Source organism: Tursiops truncatus, chromosome 2 (assembly GCF_011762595.2).
Source record: "Tursiops truncatus isolate mTurTru1 chromosome 2, mTurTru1.mat.Y, whole genome shotgun sequence".
Taxonomy (NCBI): domain Eukaryota; kingdom Metazoa; phylum Chordata; class Mammalia; order Artiodactyla; family Delphinidae; genus Tursiops; species Tursiops truncatus.
Window position 1 is genome coordinate 175,896,883 of NC_047035.1, and position 19,103 is coordinate 175,915,985.

Consider the following 19,103-nt stretch of genomic DNA (forward strand, 5'->3'; position numbering starts at 1 on the left):
CAAAGGTCAAATCGATCTTGTTTCTTTATGTGTCTGCAGAAAGGCTCTGTTTTTGAGCAGGGACAGCCTACTACCCTGACATGTGACACCTAACATCCTCACACATCTGCCTCCCTGGCTTTAAGGAAAAACAATCCAGTTCTAGTTCCTAAACACTCTCCACCCTGGGTTGTCCAGCACTGTCCCCAAACACTCCAACCCCCAAGACAGTACACTGCTCATTCCCTCTCTCTTTTTTCCCCACCAAATATTTTCTTTTTTCCCACTCCCTCATTCCCCTCTGGCTTTTCAAGGGTGGTCTGTTGTTGGTAGAGTGTCTACTGGTGGGATCAAGGTCATCTTAACCCACATTAAAAAAAGGCATTTAAAAACACGGGGAGGGCTTCCCTGGTGGCACAGTGGTTGAGGGTCCACCTGCCGATGCAGGGAACACGGGTTCGTGCCCCGGTCTGGGAAGATACTACATGCAGTGGAGCGGCTGGGCCCGTGAGCCATGGCCGCTGAGCCTGCGCATCCGGAGCCTGTGCTCCGCAACGGGAGAGGCCGTAACAGTGAGAGGCCCGCGTACCGCAAAAAAAAAACAACGAAACAAAGAAAACAAAAAAACACGGGGAAAGTGTTCTCACTTCATTCCAGTTCTCTGAACTAGAGTATCCAAGAGCAGTTTCTGCTTTTCCAGTGAGTGTTCGAAAATTCTAGCTTATTTGCCTTCTGGAGAGAAAAATGTGCACCTCAAATATCCTGTGAGAGGCCTTGTGCTATTTTTGAGAACCCAGTGAAGCTTTCAGGTACACAGAAGCCCTCCCGGAACGCTACAGGACTCCTGTCTGGAAGCCTGTGGGGAAGCAAAACGGTGTTTCTAACGACTATTTTCCATTTGCTACTGGTTCTGCCGTGAAGTTTCTGCTGAAACCTCTCACTGTGCTTTAGGGAAGGTGAACGTTTCCTACCTGGTGGCCAGAGCGGGGACTAGCCCTCCAGGACGGGGAGGGAAGGAGGGGGAGGGAGGGGATGGAGGAGGGGGAGGGGAGGAGGACCGAGCGTGTTTCCAGGGAGGCGCGGGCGGGCCGGGGCGCGCGGGCGGGCCGGGGCGCGCGGGCGGGCCGGGGCGCGCGGGCGGGCCGGGGCGCGCGGGCGGGCCGGGGCGCGCGGGCGGCCGGGGGCGGGACGCGGTGTGCGCGGCCCGGCGCCTTGTTTACCCGGCGTCCTAGCAACCGACGGGCGCGCGGGCGGAGCGTGGGGCGCGGTGCGGGCGCCGAGCCGGGCGCTGCGGGTGAGTGAAGCCCGCGGGCGAGTGCGGCCCGCGGGCGCCGGTGTCTTTGCTGCCGTCCGCGTGGGTGGAGAAACGGGAGTCGCGCTCGGGCCCCGCTTCTGGCCCACTCCCCGGCTTCCCCTTCTCTCCTCGGGCCCCAGATGCGCCCCCTCCCCGTGTCTCTCCCGCGCCCGTCCCGCCCTGCCTCCCCGCGGACACCCTGCTCCTGCCCGGGCCCCCCGCTCCGCCGCCGCGCCCCGCGCGCCCGCCCGCTCGGGCCGCACCCTCGTCTCCCGTCCCCCGTCCCTTCTCCCTCCGCGTTTGCAGCTCTGCCTCAGTCCCGGCGCCGTGCTCGCGGCCGCCCTCCCGCCTCCCCTCCCCGCTCGGCCCGGGAAGCCAGCCTCCCGCTCCGGCGCGTTCCGCCCGTCAGGGGGCCGCTTGCTGCCGTCATCACGTGTCTTCACGCGGGCTGAGTTTGCCTGGATTCAAGGCTCGGTTCCGGGCAGTTCGGAAACTGATTTTTCTGTAGGTCTCACCGCCTAGCTTCCTCGTTCTCGGGATGCCAGGGTAGGCACTGTCTCCTAACCCGCTTCACCAGCCACGGTTCTGGGTCTTAGGGTGGACGCTTTTACTCCTGTAGTCTCATAAAGAATTTGGTTTTGCTTCTGCTCAAGTGTTACAGAAATTATTCACGAGTGGGTTTCATTTTATTAATGATCCTGGAGGCTTGCAACGGACCCTTAAAAAAGAAAAATTGTTGTATCCACTGGATGAGTAGAGAACATGAGTGTAAAGTGATTCTCAATTTATGGCAACAAACACATGCAGTAAAACTTTTTTCCCTGTAATTGTTAAACTTTAAAATCTTCAATTAATTCGAAGATATGTACTATGTATGCCCATGTGTTCATTGTAACCATGTTTCTCAGGCCCTAAGAACTCATGGATTGACACTGGGTGGAAACGTCCCATCAGCCTGTCTTGATAAAAAATGTTAGTTTTTGAATTTTCGCCCGAGTTATACTTACCATTTTGGAACGTCACTGGAATTATTGGAATAAATGCTGTAGCTTTGGTTCTCTTGGTAAATTAAGAGGCCATTAGAAATTTCTCATACTTAAGAAGAAAAAAAATACAAGACCACCTATTTTTTCTTTTAAAAACTCAGTTGGGCCTCCAAAGTCTTTTTTTTTTTTTTTTAAAGATCTTTTATACATGGTCTTCTCTTCTTTGGGATTTTGTTCCACTTTTTATTTTTCGAATACTATTCAAATCATATTGTACTTGCTTTCTGGATGCTCATAGGCTCCCAAAGATTTTCTTAGGCCTTATTCTTAAATCAAGCCTGACCATTGCCGCAGCTCCTGGTTTATTAGACTCAGAAAAACAATTTGAATAGAGTCAAATGTGTTACACACATTCTTAGAAGAATGTATCATGATGAAAAGACTTTTTGCCTGTCGTAGCTCCTTCGTAAGTGTCTTCCAGGAAGTTACTCTATGGCATGTTGACTGCCACAGCCTTACGTAATTTCACATTTTTCTTTTAAAAGGTGCAAGAAGGAAATGATGCATACAATTCAGCTTTATAAACCAAAACAAGTTTGTACTTAACATTAAAAACAAATAGAACTGTCCTCCTGAACCTTTCCATATAAGATAAATCTATTTGCATTTATTCTCGTAGTACTGGGAAACTCAGGAGTGTCACACATAAACATCAGTACCTGCTTATGTGTTCAGAATCTAGCAGAAACAAAACACTGAAATACTAAAACGACTGCACACAACAAATTCGTACATTTTTTGGTATACCTTTTATTTCGCTAACACTTTTTCAGATATATATATGTACATATGTATGTGTATATATATATATATGTTGTTCTCAACCTTATCTGATCCAATACTTGCTTTTTATAACAAATAGTTTGTAATGCCCACTTTACTCTTCTGAAATCAAAATCATAGTTTTAAATCTCAATGGTGCTCTAAATGTAAAATAAAGGAAGATAATTGAAATAAAGTGTCAGCATGTAAATGCTCAAGTATATATGTGTATATATATATATATATATATATATATATATGCTCAGAATATATAATGAAGTGAGCAGTTGCTCTAGCCTCACATAGAATTACTGTGTGTGCAGTAGCTCCAAATACAGACGTGTCACCGAAACTTAAAATTGTGTGACTAACATTTCAGTCAATGACATGATTTTACCAACTGCTGACGTCTTGGTAAAGTTCTGTGTAAAATGAAGTCTATACAACTGTCCTTTGATTTATATAATAGTTAAATTCTGGAAAATTCAGTGCATATTAAAATTGTGAAAAAATCCTTCATGATTATTTGTAAAATAGTGATAGGTTGTAGGCTCAGGTATTAATTATCTGAAGTGTTTACGTACTACATGCTGGAGATTGCAGCATAATTCTTCCTTCTGGGGGACTGTCCTGCACGTTGCAGGACATCTGGCATTCTAGGTCCTCATCACTAAATGCTAGCAGTGTTCCATTCTTATCATTTTGATAATGAAACATCTGTACAGTGTGTGTCCTCTGCTTCTCAGCAGCCAGTACTGCCCATCTGAGGACCTCTGATCTAGATGCCCCTGTTACTGTATTTCAAGATTTAATACAGGATGGAAAGTAAATCTCCAAATCATTTCTGTAGAATATTGGTACTGAGCTTTTGTGATAATGATGGGTCGAGGGGGAAGCTAATTACATTCTTTATTTAACTTTTTTAACCATTCTCTAATATTCCAGAAGAAAGGTTTTAATGATCAGTGTTATTACAAATGAGAAAATAAACAAGTATAGATTATCTGAAAAAAAAGTCTTAAATGTCCATTATGTATTAATGTCAGAACTTATTTATTAGCTTGGCTCTTATTTAAGTTTACAGATAATGTTATCTTTTCAAATATCTTCTTTTAAAGGCTAATTTCTATTTAGCTAAAGTAAAATTTATTTCAATTTCTGTTTTACATTTTAATGCTAGACTCTTGGTAATCTAGATAAACAGGCTAAAGAGATTCTCATTTGTTCTCACATTTGCTCTTAAGAAAGTTGTGAATTACAGTAAAATATTCTGGGCAGGGAGTATGGAATTTGAACTGCTCAAATATTTTGATTAATAGGGTCAATATGCGCTTTACCAATTTTCAGAAAAAAAATTAAAATTCTATGTCACTTAATGTTTTTATTCTGTTTCTTATGAATTCAGAAGGCACTTGGGGGACATCCAGTGCTCTCAGGATCATTTTCATCAGCCATCATTGCACTGATGCAGATGTATGATGATGACAAAGGATAACAGAAGTCATTTGAATAGCATGATTCTAAACAATGTGTGATCCAGCTCAAAAGAGATCGCTCACTTCACCTCTGGCCCCAGCAGAGCTGCAACCCAAAGGCCTTGATGCCAACCTCCTGCAATTCTTTTTGTTTCGCTCCTGGACTTTCCTGTTTCCAATTTCTGCCCAGCTATTTGAATTCTCTCTCTTAGGCCCAGGAAAATGAGAAAGAAGCTCTTCATTCCAGGGCAGGCAGATACTGGAAAATCCTTACGTCCTCGTCAGTTTCACTTAGCGCTGGTTCAGGGAAAGTTGACTATTTTATTGAATTGAAGAGCAACTGGATAATTTAAAAAATCCACCTCTGAGATGAATAAGCAGAATGTGGGTTGGGTAAGTGCTAGCTTAAAATCTTGAAAATGAGCAATGTTCCGGGGGAAAGGTGGATGCTATTGTCTCTCTCTCTGCCTCGACGCAGTGTGCGCGCTGAGCTCGGGTCTGAGCATCGTGGGATCCCATGGGCACGGCACTGACAAGGTCCGCGCAGTGGACGGCTGCGGGGCACGGGGCTAGGGCCCTGGAAACTACCCCTCTCAATGAGGCGATACTGAAGGAAATTATTGTGTTTGTGGAGAGTTTTATCTGTAAACATCCCCAAGAGGCAAACTATGTTTTTGTAGAACCACTGGAATGGAAAACCAGTTTGGACCCCTCAGCCTTTGGACCGGGTTACGTGGTCAGGTAAGCCAGTGAATTGCTTCTAGAGTTTAATGTCTTCAGTTGCACGTTTTTTATTGAGTGGTTGTAGGTTTGGGGCAAGTCGCTTAACCTCTGTGAATCTCAGAAATCTCAGAAAACCGGAGGCGCTCGGGTGGAATCTGAGGATATTTTGTTTGGCCAGCACACTAATTTTTAAATTTGAATTTTCTTTCCATAGGGGATGTGTTTTCCAGGTCACCACACTCCCAACGTTTGCTGTTGCCTTGTGACTGGTCTTTCCACTCCTATGAACTGCCAGATGCCACTAGGCATTGATTTTGTGATCTCAGATATAGACAAAATCCCTTCTGATATTTAAATCTGTACAATCTATGGGGTGGCAGAGGGAGAGTGGTACATTTTGCTTAACATAAGGGAGAAACTTCCTAACAATTAGCATTGTCCTCAAATGAGAACTTTCCAAATCTGAGATTTAGAACAAAAAATCCTATCTCCACCTCAAACAATGGACTACCAGTTTATGTCTTTTGAACATAGCTAAATAGATATCTTATGTAAATTACATACGTTTATATAACTATATTATACTTATATGAAATATTGATATATAAGTATAAATTACAATTGTAAATGATAAATTTATATAAATTCATATATACTGTTTTTGGTCACATCCTCAGTTTATGTGTCACTCCAGGCATTCTGATCCTCTTTTCTGTATCTCTGTCCGTCTTTGGTTTTGCCTATGAACTTTTTTTTTTTGCGGTACGCAGGCCTCTCACTGTTGTGGCCTCTCCTGTTGGGTAGCACAGGCTCCGGACGCGCAGGCTCAGCGGCCGTGGCTCACGGGCCCAGCTGCTCCGTGGCACGTGGGATCTTCCCGGACCGGGGCACGAACCCGTGTCCCCTGCACTGGCAGGCGGACTCCCAACCACTGCGCCACCAGGGAAGTCCGCCTATGAACTTTTAAAGTCTGATCTTTTCAAAAACAGCTCTCTAACTAGGCAAAGTTTCCTATAGATGCCTTTTCCATTTTTTCCCTTTGGGATTATTTGTGAGAATAAACTCAGAATTTAATTTTTAGAACTGTAAAATCATTCTTGAACTGTATTTCAAAAGCTCTTTAGTTCTGGTATCATGATCTATTTTCTCTCTGAATTTTCTGAAATCTTTTTTTTTTAATCGTATTTTTAACGGTGCTTATGGTCACTTTCTCCCAAAGTGCTTCATTGCTCCCACCTAAGTTCAATGTAGCATCGCACATTGCTTTTTCTAATTTTTGAAAGATGAACTCATCTGTAAAATCAATTAAAAACGTGAACTACTTGGTGCAAAGATGGATTTAAAGCAAATGTCAGAAGAGATCAAGATTGTTGTTGTATCTTGCCTCTCTACTAATTTTGTGTACGAGTGCAGACGTGATCACATCTGTGCCCTAGTTAGGGGGGCTGACATACATATAATGTATCACTATTTCTCTATCCCTGTCCAGTTTTCTTTGCTTTATTTCTATTTTTGTATCTCGCATACAGTCTCTAGATACAGTGTTCCCTCAAGCAGGATGTTTTGACATTTTGACACCATGTATATTCTGAACCAACTACCCCTTGATTGTCTTCCTTCTGTCAAATTTGCCATGCAGCTTTTCCGTGGGCCAACTTTTCTATCCGTCATTCTTGTTTCTTACCTGTGTTGATGATACCTTTGATGCTGGAAGGGATGAGAGGGGTGTGATAGCAGCGCTTGTTGCATAGGAAGGAACGTGTGTCTGTGTGTCTTGATGAAAACCAGGCAGGCACTGACTGCCCCGAAGAAGGCAAAGGATACAGCTGAGATTTTGGTAATACTGGAGAATACCAAATGCTTTCATATCCAGGTCTTGACCATACCCCAAGGAACTGTCAGCAGCCCATAGCCACTTGGTGTCTGCTACGTCCAGCAACATAAGAAGCGAGGTAAACCAGGGGTGCCCTCAAAGGCAAGAAGAGTGTGTTGTGAAGCAGCCCCACTGCCTCATTCTTCGCCCTTTGGTTCACATGCACTCTTTTTGCTCAGCTCTTGAACCTTAGAACACATTTATTCATTTATTTAAAGTGGGGGAAGCCCACTAGTCAGGATTCATGTCTGTTAAGTCCGTGTGGATAGCCAAGTCATCATGAGGAATTTAAGCCTAGAGTCTCTGGACGCATTGCTACCAAACAGTAATATCCTTGCATGTTTTAGAATAGAGGCAGATTCTTCATGGGGATATACATTCCCTCAGTCCTCTTGTTCCAAAACAAGTCAATTGTATCTATACTGATACAATTTTTGTTGATCTCTGCAGATATTTTGGGGGCTGTGTTTATACTTGTGGCCTCACTTCTCAGCAGATGTTGTGCATCTCCAAACGCGCTCTCTGTAGCCGTCAGCACAGTTGTGATCAGCCTTCTTCTGATTTAGGCTCATCGCATCTCACGTTGAAACCCATCCTTTAGTCACACAATGAGGAGGTTGTACGTTCCACCCACCACCTTCTTTTGTGCGGATGGTTATTAATTGACTAGATAAGCGCAGGACTTTACGCATGGCCTGATTCACTCATTTCCTTTAGATTCATTCCCGATGTGCAGCTGCTCTTCCTGTAGTATCACCTCTCCACGTTCGGTTTTGAGGGGAAAATGTCTCGACTTTCATTTTAATGGAAATCATAGGTCTCTTATCACCATTTCCAATTGCTTGTGTTCTTATCACACAGGATGAGATTAACAATCTTCCTAAAACACCTCAGAATGAAGCCCAAGCCACTGTAAATTAAGGCCAAGTGACACCACTCAGTGGTGACGCCATGTGTGGGGGGTGCACAGAACTGAGGCGCTTGAGTCTCTAGAATGTAGCTTGGGTGAGCGTTCAGAATTGCTTTGTGAAAATGTTGGTACCTGTTCTCTCCTTTGGTAGAACTATGATGTTTGAATCACGTCTGCTTTGATATCGCTGTATGTCAGTTGTGAACCGCAGTCTGCTGTGTCTCAGTTATGTACATGAGTCGGGACCAAGTTATATGCCGGTACGAGTTCTGTGTGGATGAGACAACAGGACGCCTGAGCGAGGGCTCCTCCTCTAGTGATGCACACTTCACACACAGTTCATACCTTTTTGGTCCTTAGTTTTCTGATCAGTATCACTAAGGCTGAATTACATGATCTCCAGCCTTAAAATGGTATTGTTTTCTGAGACAATAATTATCGTATTTTGGTAAAATTTCAAGGTCACAGTATAAAGGTCAGTGGCCCAAAGTTCTGTTATTGAACTCTGGGTTATCCCTGAGCATTACTACCTAGTTTCTCACCTATAGACTTATTTGTGGAGTAATTACTATGTTCTGGACATGGAACCTGACATCGGGGATTAAATAAATCAGACCTTTTTTCTTGCTCTCTATAGCATAAGCTGAGTATTTTTAGCTCCCTCCTGCAGTTCCAGTTTAAAAGTCTCTTGATCAGGTCGGTGGATTTCATTTATTCTTTCTTTCATTCTGCTTGACCTTATCAAGGTGGCTATAGCAGTTTTCTTCCAAAGAGCTCTTTCCTCAGCGCCAGCAGACCGTGAGCCTGAAACGGGAGGCTGCTTTTCGACAGTCCTCTCCATCACTGGCGTTTTAGCTGTCTGTTCAGCTGCAGGCTTCCGCCGGCAGAAGCAACGAGAATGTCCTATGCCCTGCCGTTATCCTGGTCTCCCCAGGAGTTTCAGCTTCTCAAGTTCGGGAGCTTGGCCCTGTGGGCATTCAGTCTGCCTGTGTCTCCGTCCTTTCCTCCTCCGCTCAGCACCAGCGGCCCGCCCCAGAGCAGACCTCTGAGAAAGCTCCTCGATCCTTAGGGCGTTCTTCCAAGAGCTTTATTCCTGGGAAAGTAGACGTTTTGTAAACGATGCGTGTCCCTGGCAAGTCTAAAAACATTTTGCTCCTTCATTTATGAAATAGTAGTAGATTGTCTCGAGTGTCAACATTTCACAGCTATTTATCTGTGTTACAATGTAAAATATCAGGTCTTAAGATGTGGACAGTTTTGCCAGAGCTATCAGTATGCAGTGAAAAGCTAGGCAGTTTAGGTGATGTTGTAAGTGGTAGAAATCTAGAGATGTATCCCTGCCGTGAAAGCATCTTAGTCTTTTAGGAATGCCAACCTAAGAAGTTAAAACGGCCAGAGACACCAATCTAGGAGAGCTAATGATTTCTGATCAGGAAAAAGCCTAGTTAGAAAGATTGCTTGTTATCCTAAAGTAAACCAAATTGGAGGTTTGGAGTGGGAAAATAATCCATTGAGGGGATCTAGTTTGTCTTTTTTCATAGCTTTTTTTGCTAATAAACAGAGTAGCCAAGAAAATTCCTAACCACTAATTACTGTGGTATAAAAATTTTATAAATTAAATAACATTAGAAATCCACAAAACATGAAAGGTTCTGTAGAACCAGGGATTTTTGAAAACATGTCCAATGCATTATTAGAAAAACAAACCCCAAAACTGTGATTGAGTTCACATAGGTATTCAAGAAATTGTTTAAAAATTTTCTTCCTGGGTATATCACGTTGCTAATAAGTCTGGGGATTTAAGGGCCTGAGTGTGGATGAAAGTGGGAAAGTAGATGAGTTTCTAACAAGAGGTATTTATATTCTCTGTGCTTTATCGTGAGACATGGAAATAATTTGTTGAAATGTCTTAAATTTAACTTCTGCTGGCCTCCAGGTTAACCTTAAGCTTTCAAAAAACAATTTTTTTTTCATTTTTTAGTGAAACAACAGTCGAGTCAGAAGAAGCGGATAGCAATGCACAGCCTTTGCTGTTTCTCTCTGTGCCACAGATCAAAATTAGGAGCTTCGGGCAGCTGTCACGTGTGTTGCATATTGCCACAGATGCCAAGCTGCGGGAAGCACAAGCGTGTATTGAAGGTGATGTTTACACTCCAGTCTGTGATTTGCACTTTCAGAAACTTAATCTTGGGGGCGGGGGAGGGAATCATTCCTTACAGTCTCTTGAAAAAAGTTCTCTAACCTGAAAGGTAAAAAGTGCTATGTTCAACTTGATTTCTTGACTTAAAAATGTCATTGATTTATTTTGGCTGAAATGTTATGCTCATATCAGATTTCTACTTTAAATGAGAAGCCTAATGCTTTACCGTTAGTAAGCTTCGAGATCTCTAATTTTAGTATGTCGTTTAAAGAGAGCCTTCTTAGCTCCTGGAAAGACCTGACGCCTTTAAGGTTCATGTCGGGGAGAAAACAGCTGTCCAGGGCCAGCACCAGCATCCACCCTCTCATCCTGCATTCTGCTGTGATGGGTGGTGATTCGTTTCCTTTAAAATGAATGTAGCCTCTTGCTTTAGCGTACAGCCCATAATCATCTCACTTCCCTTTTGTCTCAGCCCTTTGCACTGTGGAAATACACAGCTTTCTGTGAATAGTTACATTCATTCAGTGGGAAGTATTTTTCCTCTTCACTAAAGTTATGTAATGTTCTTATTATTGTCTAATCGTCTAACATGCAAAAAAGAATGTGATTGATCACCTGCTGTAATTGGGCTCTAAGTATTTCTTACGAGTAGAAACACCTGACAATAGGTAATTATGTCCTATATGTGTTCTGCTTCTTTGGAATCGTGTGACCAGTGTGTCCCAGGCATAAGGTCCCTCATCTGTCTCTCATCATTCTTTGCCACTGTCCGTGGCTGTGAGGTGGAAAGTTAGTCCTTTTTCTTTAAGATGTGAACCTTAGAACAGCAGCTTCTTTTTACATCTTGACTGCTCTCCCTGTACATCAAAGCTACTTTTCTGAGAGGGATGAAATCTTGAGAATAAGAGTGAATTTAAGAAGAGTCAGTAGACGCATGGTTGTTCATTAAATTCAACTTAATATGTAAACTTAATCCACAGAGTGTTGTACGCCCAGTCTGGCTAAATATGCATCCTTCGCTGCATTTTGCCCTTTCTGTAAGAGTTCTAGGTACAGCTCTTCGTTTTTGGTCCACATTGCGTGGTACCTGGCAACTTGGAAGTCAGCTTTGTGTCCTTCCCCAGAATTCACCTAGTATCTTCATAATCCTTAGAGATGACAGCCGTAAGGTGGTGAGTGGAGATGCTCACTAAGTGGTTGGTTCCCAGGCCTCCTTCCCTTGCTCCCCCCAAGACTCTCCTGCTGGTAGTCTGCGTCCTGTGGGAAAGTTAGTGCCGTCGCCGTGCTTCCCATCAGGTCAGGCTTTCTGAATTAGTCCCATAGGCATCCCTCAACCCATCCAAATGCATATAGATTTTCACCTGAGTTGAATTCCTCCTTTCTAAACACGGTTCTGCCCCTTTCTCCCTCATTTTCAACCATATAGTTTTTTGGCCTTTATTAAATTCTGTTTTCAACATCTCTAGGTTCAACTTTCAACCTTGATCACAAGTTGGTATTTAGAATTTTCACTATGATTTTGGCATGTACGTAAATACTGGTTAGATTCGTTTTCCCAACTAATGTCAAAAGACATTGAAAATATAAGCAGTTCAGACAGGTGGAAAAGATTGGCAGTAGATCTGTAGACTGAGAAAAACATGCTATTTTGAAGAGAAAGCATTTGTGAATACTGTTCACTGGTGTACACACACACACGCACGCACGCGCACACACACACACACACACACACACACACGGTTCTAGTGATCATTCTTCTAAGGAGACCAGTATTTCTCTATCTTCAAATCAATTCTGAATGTATTGATTGAATGCCTCTTCTGAACAATGCCCCACAGTCAACTTAAAAAAAAATAGACCTCTTAGCTTCTGTCCTATTAGGGTGATAGCATATGGAGATGATATTACAGTACAAGTAAACATCTCAAGAGGTGTGAGAAAGTTCCTAAGTACAGTAAAATCTGAGAATAGAGATTAATTCAAATTGGGTCAATCAGAGAAAGCTTAATGAAAGAAACACATTTGAGTGGGCTCCAAAGGATATGATAGTCTTTGTGGTTCTTGCAATAGAAGATAAGAAGATAATTTTTTTTAATTCACTTTTTTGATCAGCAAACAGAAACCCCATAGCAAAAATCCTGGGCTTGGATTATAATATGATAAAGGAAATAAATGAAGACTCATCTGTATTAACTATTCTTGATAAAATTACCAAAGATGATGATCCTGAAAGTGAGATTAAGATGAAGATTGCCCTGCTACTCAAGCAGCTGGATCTGCACCTACTCAATCATTCTCTGAAAAGTATTTCCTTGTGAGTCTTTTTTTTCAAAAAGAAGCCTCTAAAAATTGGTTATAAAAAGTACTTTCAGAGCTTTAGGGAAAAGACACAAGAAAAATAAAGTTTGGAAGTGGTTGCTATTGATTTAACATTACATTTTTTGGAATAAAATTTTAGTTATTGCATGAAGATTTCTAATTCTAAACAGTACAATTTTCAGTTAACATGGCTAAAACATTGTAGTGGAGTTTCATCTAATTCTGAAGACATTAAGTGGTCTTGTTATTTTCAAAGTCTCAAACTATTAGATAAATTAAAAAATTATAATGCAATTATCGTGTAGTTTATCAAGTTTAAAACTTGTTCATTTGTCTAGTATTTTCTAGTACTTTGGAATTATCATTAAGAAATGAAGTGAATATTGAAATGAGTATATTTAATGTTGCATTCAACGTGAATCACTGATTCTTTGATGTTTTGACAGTGTTATAACACTGTAACCTGGTTAAAATTCACTGTAATTTTGTTGTATAATTTAACTGATATTTTAATTACAAAAAAAGATATTCCCCCTGATATAATGAAATGTTTTCATGTTGTTTTCTGTAGATTCTGTTTTAAAGTATTTAAAATGAATTTCTAAACATTTATTTCAGAGAAATACGATTAAATCCAGGGACTGTTAAGAATGATATAGAGCTGCTTAAACGGTTCTCAGGAAAGGGAGAAAAGACAGTCTTGGACTCTATCGAGTACACCTCAGGTTCATTTTATATTATATATATTTTCATAATTATATTTTCAAAATGCTTCAGTAGCTACAGTAAATATTTAAGAAATGAAAACTTAAAATTTCAATCCTATTTTTTTGAAGCCAACCTATTTTACAAGTTGAGGTTAAGGAGCTCCTTTTAATTGATTGATAATTGATTTCAGATTACGAATTTTCAAATGGATGTCGAGCCCCACCTTGGAGACAAATTCAAGGGGAAATTTGTTATGTGCTGGTGAAACCACATGATGCTGAAACTTTGTGCATTACTTGTAGCAAAGAAGGAGTGTTTTTAAATGGTGTAAGTAATTTTTTAAAAACCGTATTGACTTTGGTCTCCGTCAGTGCAGGCATGTCTCCAGGACTGCATCCCAAAACCACAGAAAATGAAGTATGTTCTGTGGGATTCATGCAGATCCCTTTGCTGTGTGTTTGCTGTCTCTGTGTCCCCTTGCAGGTCCTTAAGTCAGTATTCTAGGAAATGGCCTTCAAAGTGACCCGTTCCACTAACTACAGCCTCTTTAACATAATCAGTTTGCTGATTAATGACACAAGTATTTAAGGAAAGACAAGTCGATAAAGGAGCACCGAGGTAATGCGGAAGCAGTTGGAAGAGTTGAGGGGACAGACGAAAGAGCAGGGAGGGGACCCACATGCGGGAGCCTGGAGGACGTGCCCCCGGAGTTGGGGCCTCCGCAGTCTGGGGCCTAAGCGGCTCCGGGCAGGGCCCGCGCAGACTGGGACTCAGACCCCTGAGGCGTGGACCCCGCTTGCGTGGGTTCACATGTCTGGAGAATGGTCACCTCCAGGCCGTGCTGGTCCCCTCGGAGCCCAGGAGTCTGCATGGAACCGGCCCCGGAGCCCTGAGGAGTAAGCGGCGCCCACTTAGTGTTGGTGGTGCAGGAGCTGGGGCAGGCTGGGGCAGAGCCTGGCCTGGGCCTCTGACGGTGGCCCGGGGTGTTAGTGGGTATCTCAGGGGTCACGGTGAGCCTGGTTCTGGGCCTCTGGGTTCTTCCAAAGGAAATTAGAACTGTTGCTACGGGGAGCAACTGCCACTGCCGGGTGAGGGGCCATTGCTAGGTGGCTCTGACAGGACGTGGGAGGGAGCATGTCCCTTCTGCCTCATCCAGCCTCCCCACTGCCCTCTCCCCCGCCGGCCTCCCTCTGCCGGCCTCTCCCCGCCTGCTGCCCGAGACTCAGCCGGCCTGGCAGCGGAGAAACACAGCTTTGCAGGCTCCCGGCCCAAGGGTCGCAAAGCAGAGTGTGGGCGGTGGGCCTCGACCTGAGAGAGTCGGCACATGCATGGCCTTCTGGATCCTCTGGGTTAAAACCTTGACACTGAGCCTCACGTCTGCTGACTGAACTTGGCTAGAAGGAGCTCAGCTTCCTCTGAAAACCCGGCTCTTGCTGTCTTCCGTGTAAAACTGGGGCTCTCAGCAGAATTCTGCAGGGAGGGTCCAGATCCTTAATGGGGACCCAGCTATCGCAGGGCGCCGTTGGAGCCTTGGCCTGGGCTGCTCTCGACATGCGGCCGTGTTCTCGGCGGCGGGGCTTGTCTTCTGACCTGCCTTTCGTGCTTGTCCCGTCAGTGTGGTCCTGGGCTTATTTCTGCACAGAGGAGCCCGACAGCCTAACTATGATTTGCTTTTGGTTTGCTTTGATGCTTTAGAAAAGCGAAATCTCTAACCGGAAAATAAGAGCTTAGACAAAAAACGGAATGCTTCTCTTGGGCCTTCCAGAGTGGGGCAAGGAGCCTTTGTCTCTGTAAAAGGCTACTGACGCACGTGCAACTTTATTTGACATGGAAACATCTGAGTGTTTCTCTCAGGTTAAAGAATGAAAGAAAAGGATCTGAAGCTGTTCAGTCGTTACAAGAAAATGTATAACACACTACAGTTTGCATGTATCTGTATGTTTTACATATATATACAGTTATACATGTAACACTACAGTTTGCATGTATCTGTATGTTTTACATATATATACAGTTATACATGTAACACTACAGTTTGCATGTATCTGTATGTTTTACATATATATACAGTTATACATGTAACACTACAGTTTTTATGTGTATATGTATGTGCAAACACACACACATACAGGGTGAAGGAAGAGTAATAGTAGGAAAGCAAAGTGAAATGAGGAACGGAAAGAGAGAAGAGGAGAGACAGAGGCTGAGGGTGGAGGGACAGGTGGTCACATAGAGGTCCTACCCCTAGAAAATGAGCCCATAGCAATCTCGCTCCACACGCAGCAGGGGTAGAGTGAGACCAACAGAAACACAGCCTTTTATGTGGTGACATTCTAACCCAGGCCTTCTATGACTTCGTCAAAATCTCTTGAAGTCATAATGCATTTTCACAGGAGAGGAGTGGGAAGGGAGCTTTCAGGTCTCTGCTGGATAGCAGCGTGCCCTGTGCGTCTCGGGGGCACTTGGTAAAGTCTTGCTGAACGAATGAATGAATGAATGAACGAATGAATGGATAGGTAACATTAAGAGGGAAGGGTGTGCCCATACATTTCGTGTATAAAGACTACCGCATGGATCCTTCAGAGAAGAAAACAATACTTGTGCTTGGGTTGTGATGTATTGGTCTGGTTCTTATATCGCTCATCTATTAATTATAGCACCAAACTTTTTCTTCCAAAGGGCAAAACAGATGATGAGGGGGAAATTAATTATGAGAGAAAAGGAGAAATTTATAAAGACCTTGTCACACTTTTAAGAGAAAAATCAGCAATATTTTCCGAAAATATGTCTCAACAGGTAAGTTTTAGTCTCTTTTGAACTCTCATAGCATTCTACTTTTTGGCTACAACTTTCTATAGCATAAAAAATTGGAGAGTAATTCTGCCTTGTTTTGGACAGTACTTTCAATAATTGGAGTGTTTCCCACAATATAACCAATAAATACTGTAAATGTAGCAATTTAAGAATGTTTCTGGTTTTCTTTAGGTGACAGGTGTAATATTTCAAAGTGCTTTCTAAATAGGACTTTTTCATTTTCCGTTTTGAATTAATTACACTAAGAACAAGGGACTCAGGTCTGTTAATGAAGCCTAGACGTTTTGATTATTTTTATCCTTTCTGGTAATCCCATGACTACTACCTAGTTGGATTGTCTTAATAAGTGTGTCAACTGCGTGTGTATAAGAACTGGGCTTTTGTGTCTCCCATGGTTTGTGAAATAGTGCTGGACAAAGAAATCAGTCAATGTAATATTTTGTGAAAAAGATTTTGCTTGAAGCTGATGTAGGTAGGAAATGATACGCAGGGAACACGAGTGTGGTTCCCTTATGCTCCGGGCTGATCCTCAGGCTGAGGGCGACTCCACAGAGCCCACGGGGCTCACTGATCAGGTCCATCGTCTTTCTGATGCTGCTGCTTGTGGAGCGCCCCGTTTTCTTGTCAGACTGCTGTCGCTCTCATCCTGGCACTTTGTCATCTTTTTGTGAATTCTTTTTGTTTCCTGGTGTTTGATCACCTGTTTCCTGGACCTCAGTTTTCCGTTGTCGTTGCACTGCTGTTATTGCCCTAAAGTACATGTACACATAAAACGTAAAATCTGCCACGTTAACCATTTTAAATGTATCATTCAGTAGCATGAACTACATTCACAAAGCTGTGCAACCGTTACTACTATTTCCAAATCTTTTTCATCATCTGAAACTGAGCAATAACTCTTCATTCCTCCTCCCCCAGCTCTTGGTAACCTCTGATCTACTTTCTGTCTCCACGAATTTACCTATTCTAGGTATTTCATCTAAGTGGACTCATACAATATTTTGTCCTTTTGTTTTGGCCTATTTCACGTACCGTAATGTTTTCAAGGTTCATCCGTGACGTGCCCGTATCCGAACTTCATTTCTCTCTATGGCTGAATGATGTTCCATATATGTATATACCAAATTTTCTTTATCTGTTCATCTATTGATGGACACTGGGTTTTTCCACCTTTGGTTATTGTGAAAAATATTGTGAATATTGGTGTACAAATATCTGTTTGAGTCCCTGTTTTCAGTTCTTCTGGGTCTACACGTCCGGGTGGTCCGGGTGGCACTTCTCAGTCATATGGGGGTAATTCTACGTTTAACTTTTGAGGGAACTTCCAAGCTGTTTCCGCAGCAGCTGAACCATTTTACATTCCCAATGCAATGTATGAAGATTCCAGTTTCTTCACATCCTCACCAACACTTGATATTTTCTGTGTATGTTTGTGTTTATTATAGACATCCTAAGAAGTGTGAACATGCTGTTGCATTGTGGTTTTGATTTGTATTTCCCTAATAATTAGTGATGTTGAGCATATTTTCATGTGCTTATTGGTAACTTGTATATCTTCTTTGGAGAAATGTCTATTCAAGTCCTTTGTCCATTAAAAAAATTAAATTGTCTTGTTGTTGAGCTAGAGTTCTTTATATATTGGGGGTATTAATTCCTTATCAGGTAGAAGATTTGCAAATATTTCCCCCTATTCTATGAGTTATCTTTTTACTCATCTTGATAGTGTCCTTTGGTATACAAACATTTTAAATTTTGATAAAGTCTAATTAATATATTTTTTCTTTTGTTACCTGTGCTTTTGGTATCATATTTAAGGAACCATTGCTAAATCCAAGGTAATAAAGATTTGCCCTTAAGTTTTCCACTAAGAATTTTTTAGTTTTAGTCCTCTCAAGTTTAGGTCTTTGATTCATCTTGAGTTAGGTTTTGTATATGGTGTAAGGGAAACCTTCATTCCTTTGCACATGGATGTTCAGTTTTCCCAGCACCATTTGTTGAAGACACTGTTCTTTCCCCACTGAATGGTCTTGTCATCCTTGTTAAAAATCAACTGACCATAGATTTCAAGGTTTATTCTTGGGCTCTCAATTCTGTTCCATTGGTCTGTATGTCTATCTGTATACCAGTCCCATACTGTTTTGATTACTATAGCTTTGTACTGGTTTTAAAATCAAAGTGAGTCCTCGGACTTTGTCCTTGTTTTTTCAAGACTGTTTTGGTTATTCGGGGTGCCTTGATTTTCTATATGAATTTTAGGCTTGGTTTTACCATTTCCACAAAAAACACCATTGAGATTTTGATAGGGATTGTATTGAATCTGTAGATTGCTTTGTATAACACTGTCATCTTAACAATATTATCTTCTAATCCATGAACATGGAAAGTTTTTTCATTTGTTTGTGTCTTCTTTAACTTCTTTCAGCAGTGTTTTATAGTTTTCAGTGTATAAGTCTTTTGACTCCTTGGTTAAATTATTCCTAAGTATTTTATTCTCTTTGATGCTATTGTAAATGGAAGTGTTTTCTTCGTTTCCTTTTTGATTGTCCACTGCTAGTGTATAGAAATACAACTGATTTTTGAGTGTTACAATCAGATTTGATTTTTGATTGTGAAGTTCAAAATTGAATCCTGCAACTTTGCTGAATTTATTTAATTCAGTTTCTTTTGAATCTTTAGGTTTTTCTATGTATAAGATCAAGTCACCTGTGACCAGAGATAGTTTACTTTTTCCTTTCCAATTTGGGTGTTTTAAATTTCTCTTTCTTGCAAAATTCCATGGCTAGAACTTTCAGGACTATGTTGAATAGAAGTGGCGAAAGTAGATTCCTTGTCTTACTCCTTACTCTTTAGGGGAAATGCTTTCAGGCTTTTGCTACTGAATATGATGTTAGCTGTGGGCTTTCCATACATGGCCTTTATCTTGTCGAGGAAGTGCCCTTCTCATCAGTTTTCTTTTTCTTGGTCCACCCCATCATTTTGGTAGCGCTTCCTGAGTAAAAGAGGCACATAGGAGGGAAAAAAATTGAGGCTTAGCATGTTGGAAAATATCTTTATTCTTCT

At 42.1% G+C, this 19,103-nt stretch overlaps 1 protein-coding gene across 2 annotated transcripts in view; it reads left to right on the top strand.

Moving 5' to 3' along the window:
• The first annotated feature begins 1,237 nt into the window (after positions 1-1,237).
• ODAD2 (outer dynein arm docking complex subunit 2) overlaps positions 1,238-19,103 on the top strand; it is a 197,453-nt gene continuing 179,587 nt past the window's right edge. Inside the window, exons 1-8 of one of the 2 annotated variants that reach the window (XM_073801778.1) lie at positions 1,238-1,819; positions 4,487-4,949; positions 5,035-5,297; positions 10,044-10,201; positions 12,315-12,516; positions 13,140-13,246; positions 13,420-13,556; positions 15,909-16,025. In XM_073801778.1, the coding sequence (XP_073657879.1) occupies positions 5,074-5,297; positions 10,044-10,201; positions 12,315-12,516; positions 13,140-13,246; positions 13,420-13,556; positions 15,909-16,025 (945 nt within the window). In that variant the 5' untranslated portion in view covers positions 1,238-1,819; positions 4,487-4,949; positions 5,035-5,073. The remainder of the gene's footprint in view (positions 1,820-4,486; positions 4,950-5,034; positions 5,298-10,043; positions 10,202-12,314; positions 12,517-13,139; positions 13,247-13,419; positions 13,557-15,908; positions 16,026-19,103) is intronic. The other variant, XM_073801777.1, reaches the window with a different exon arrangement.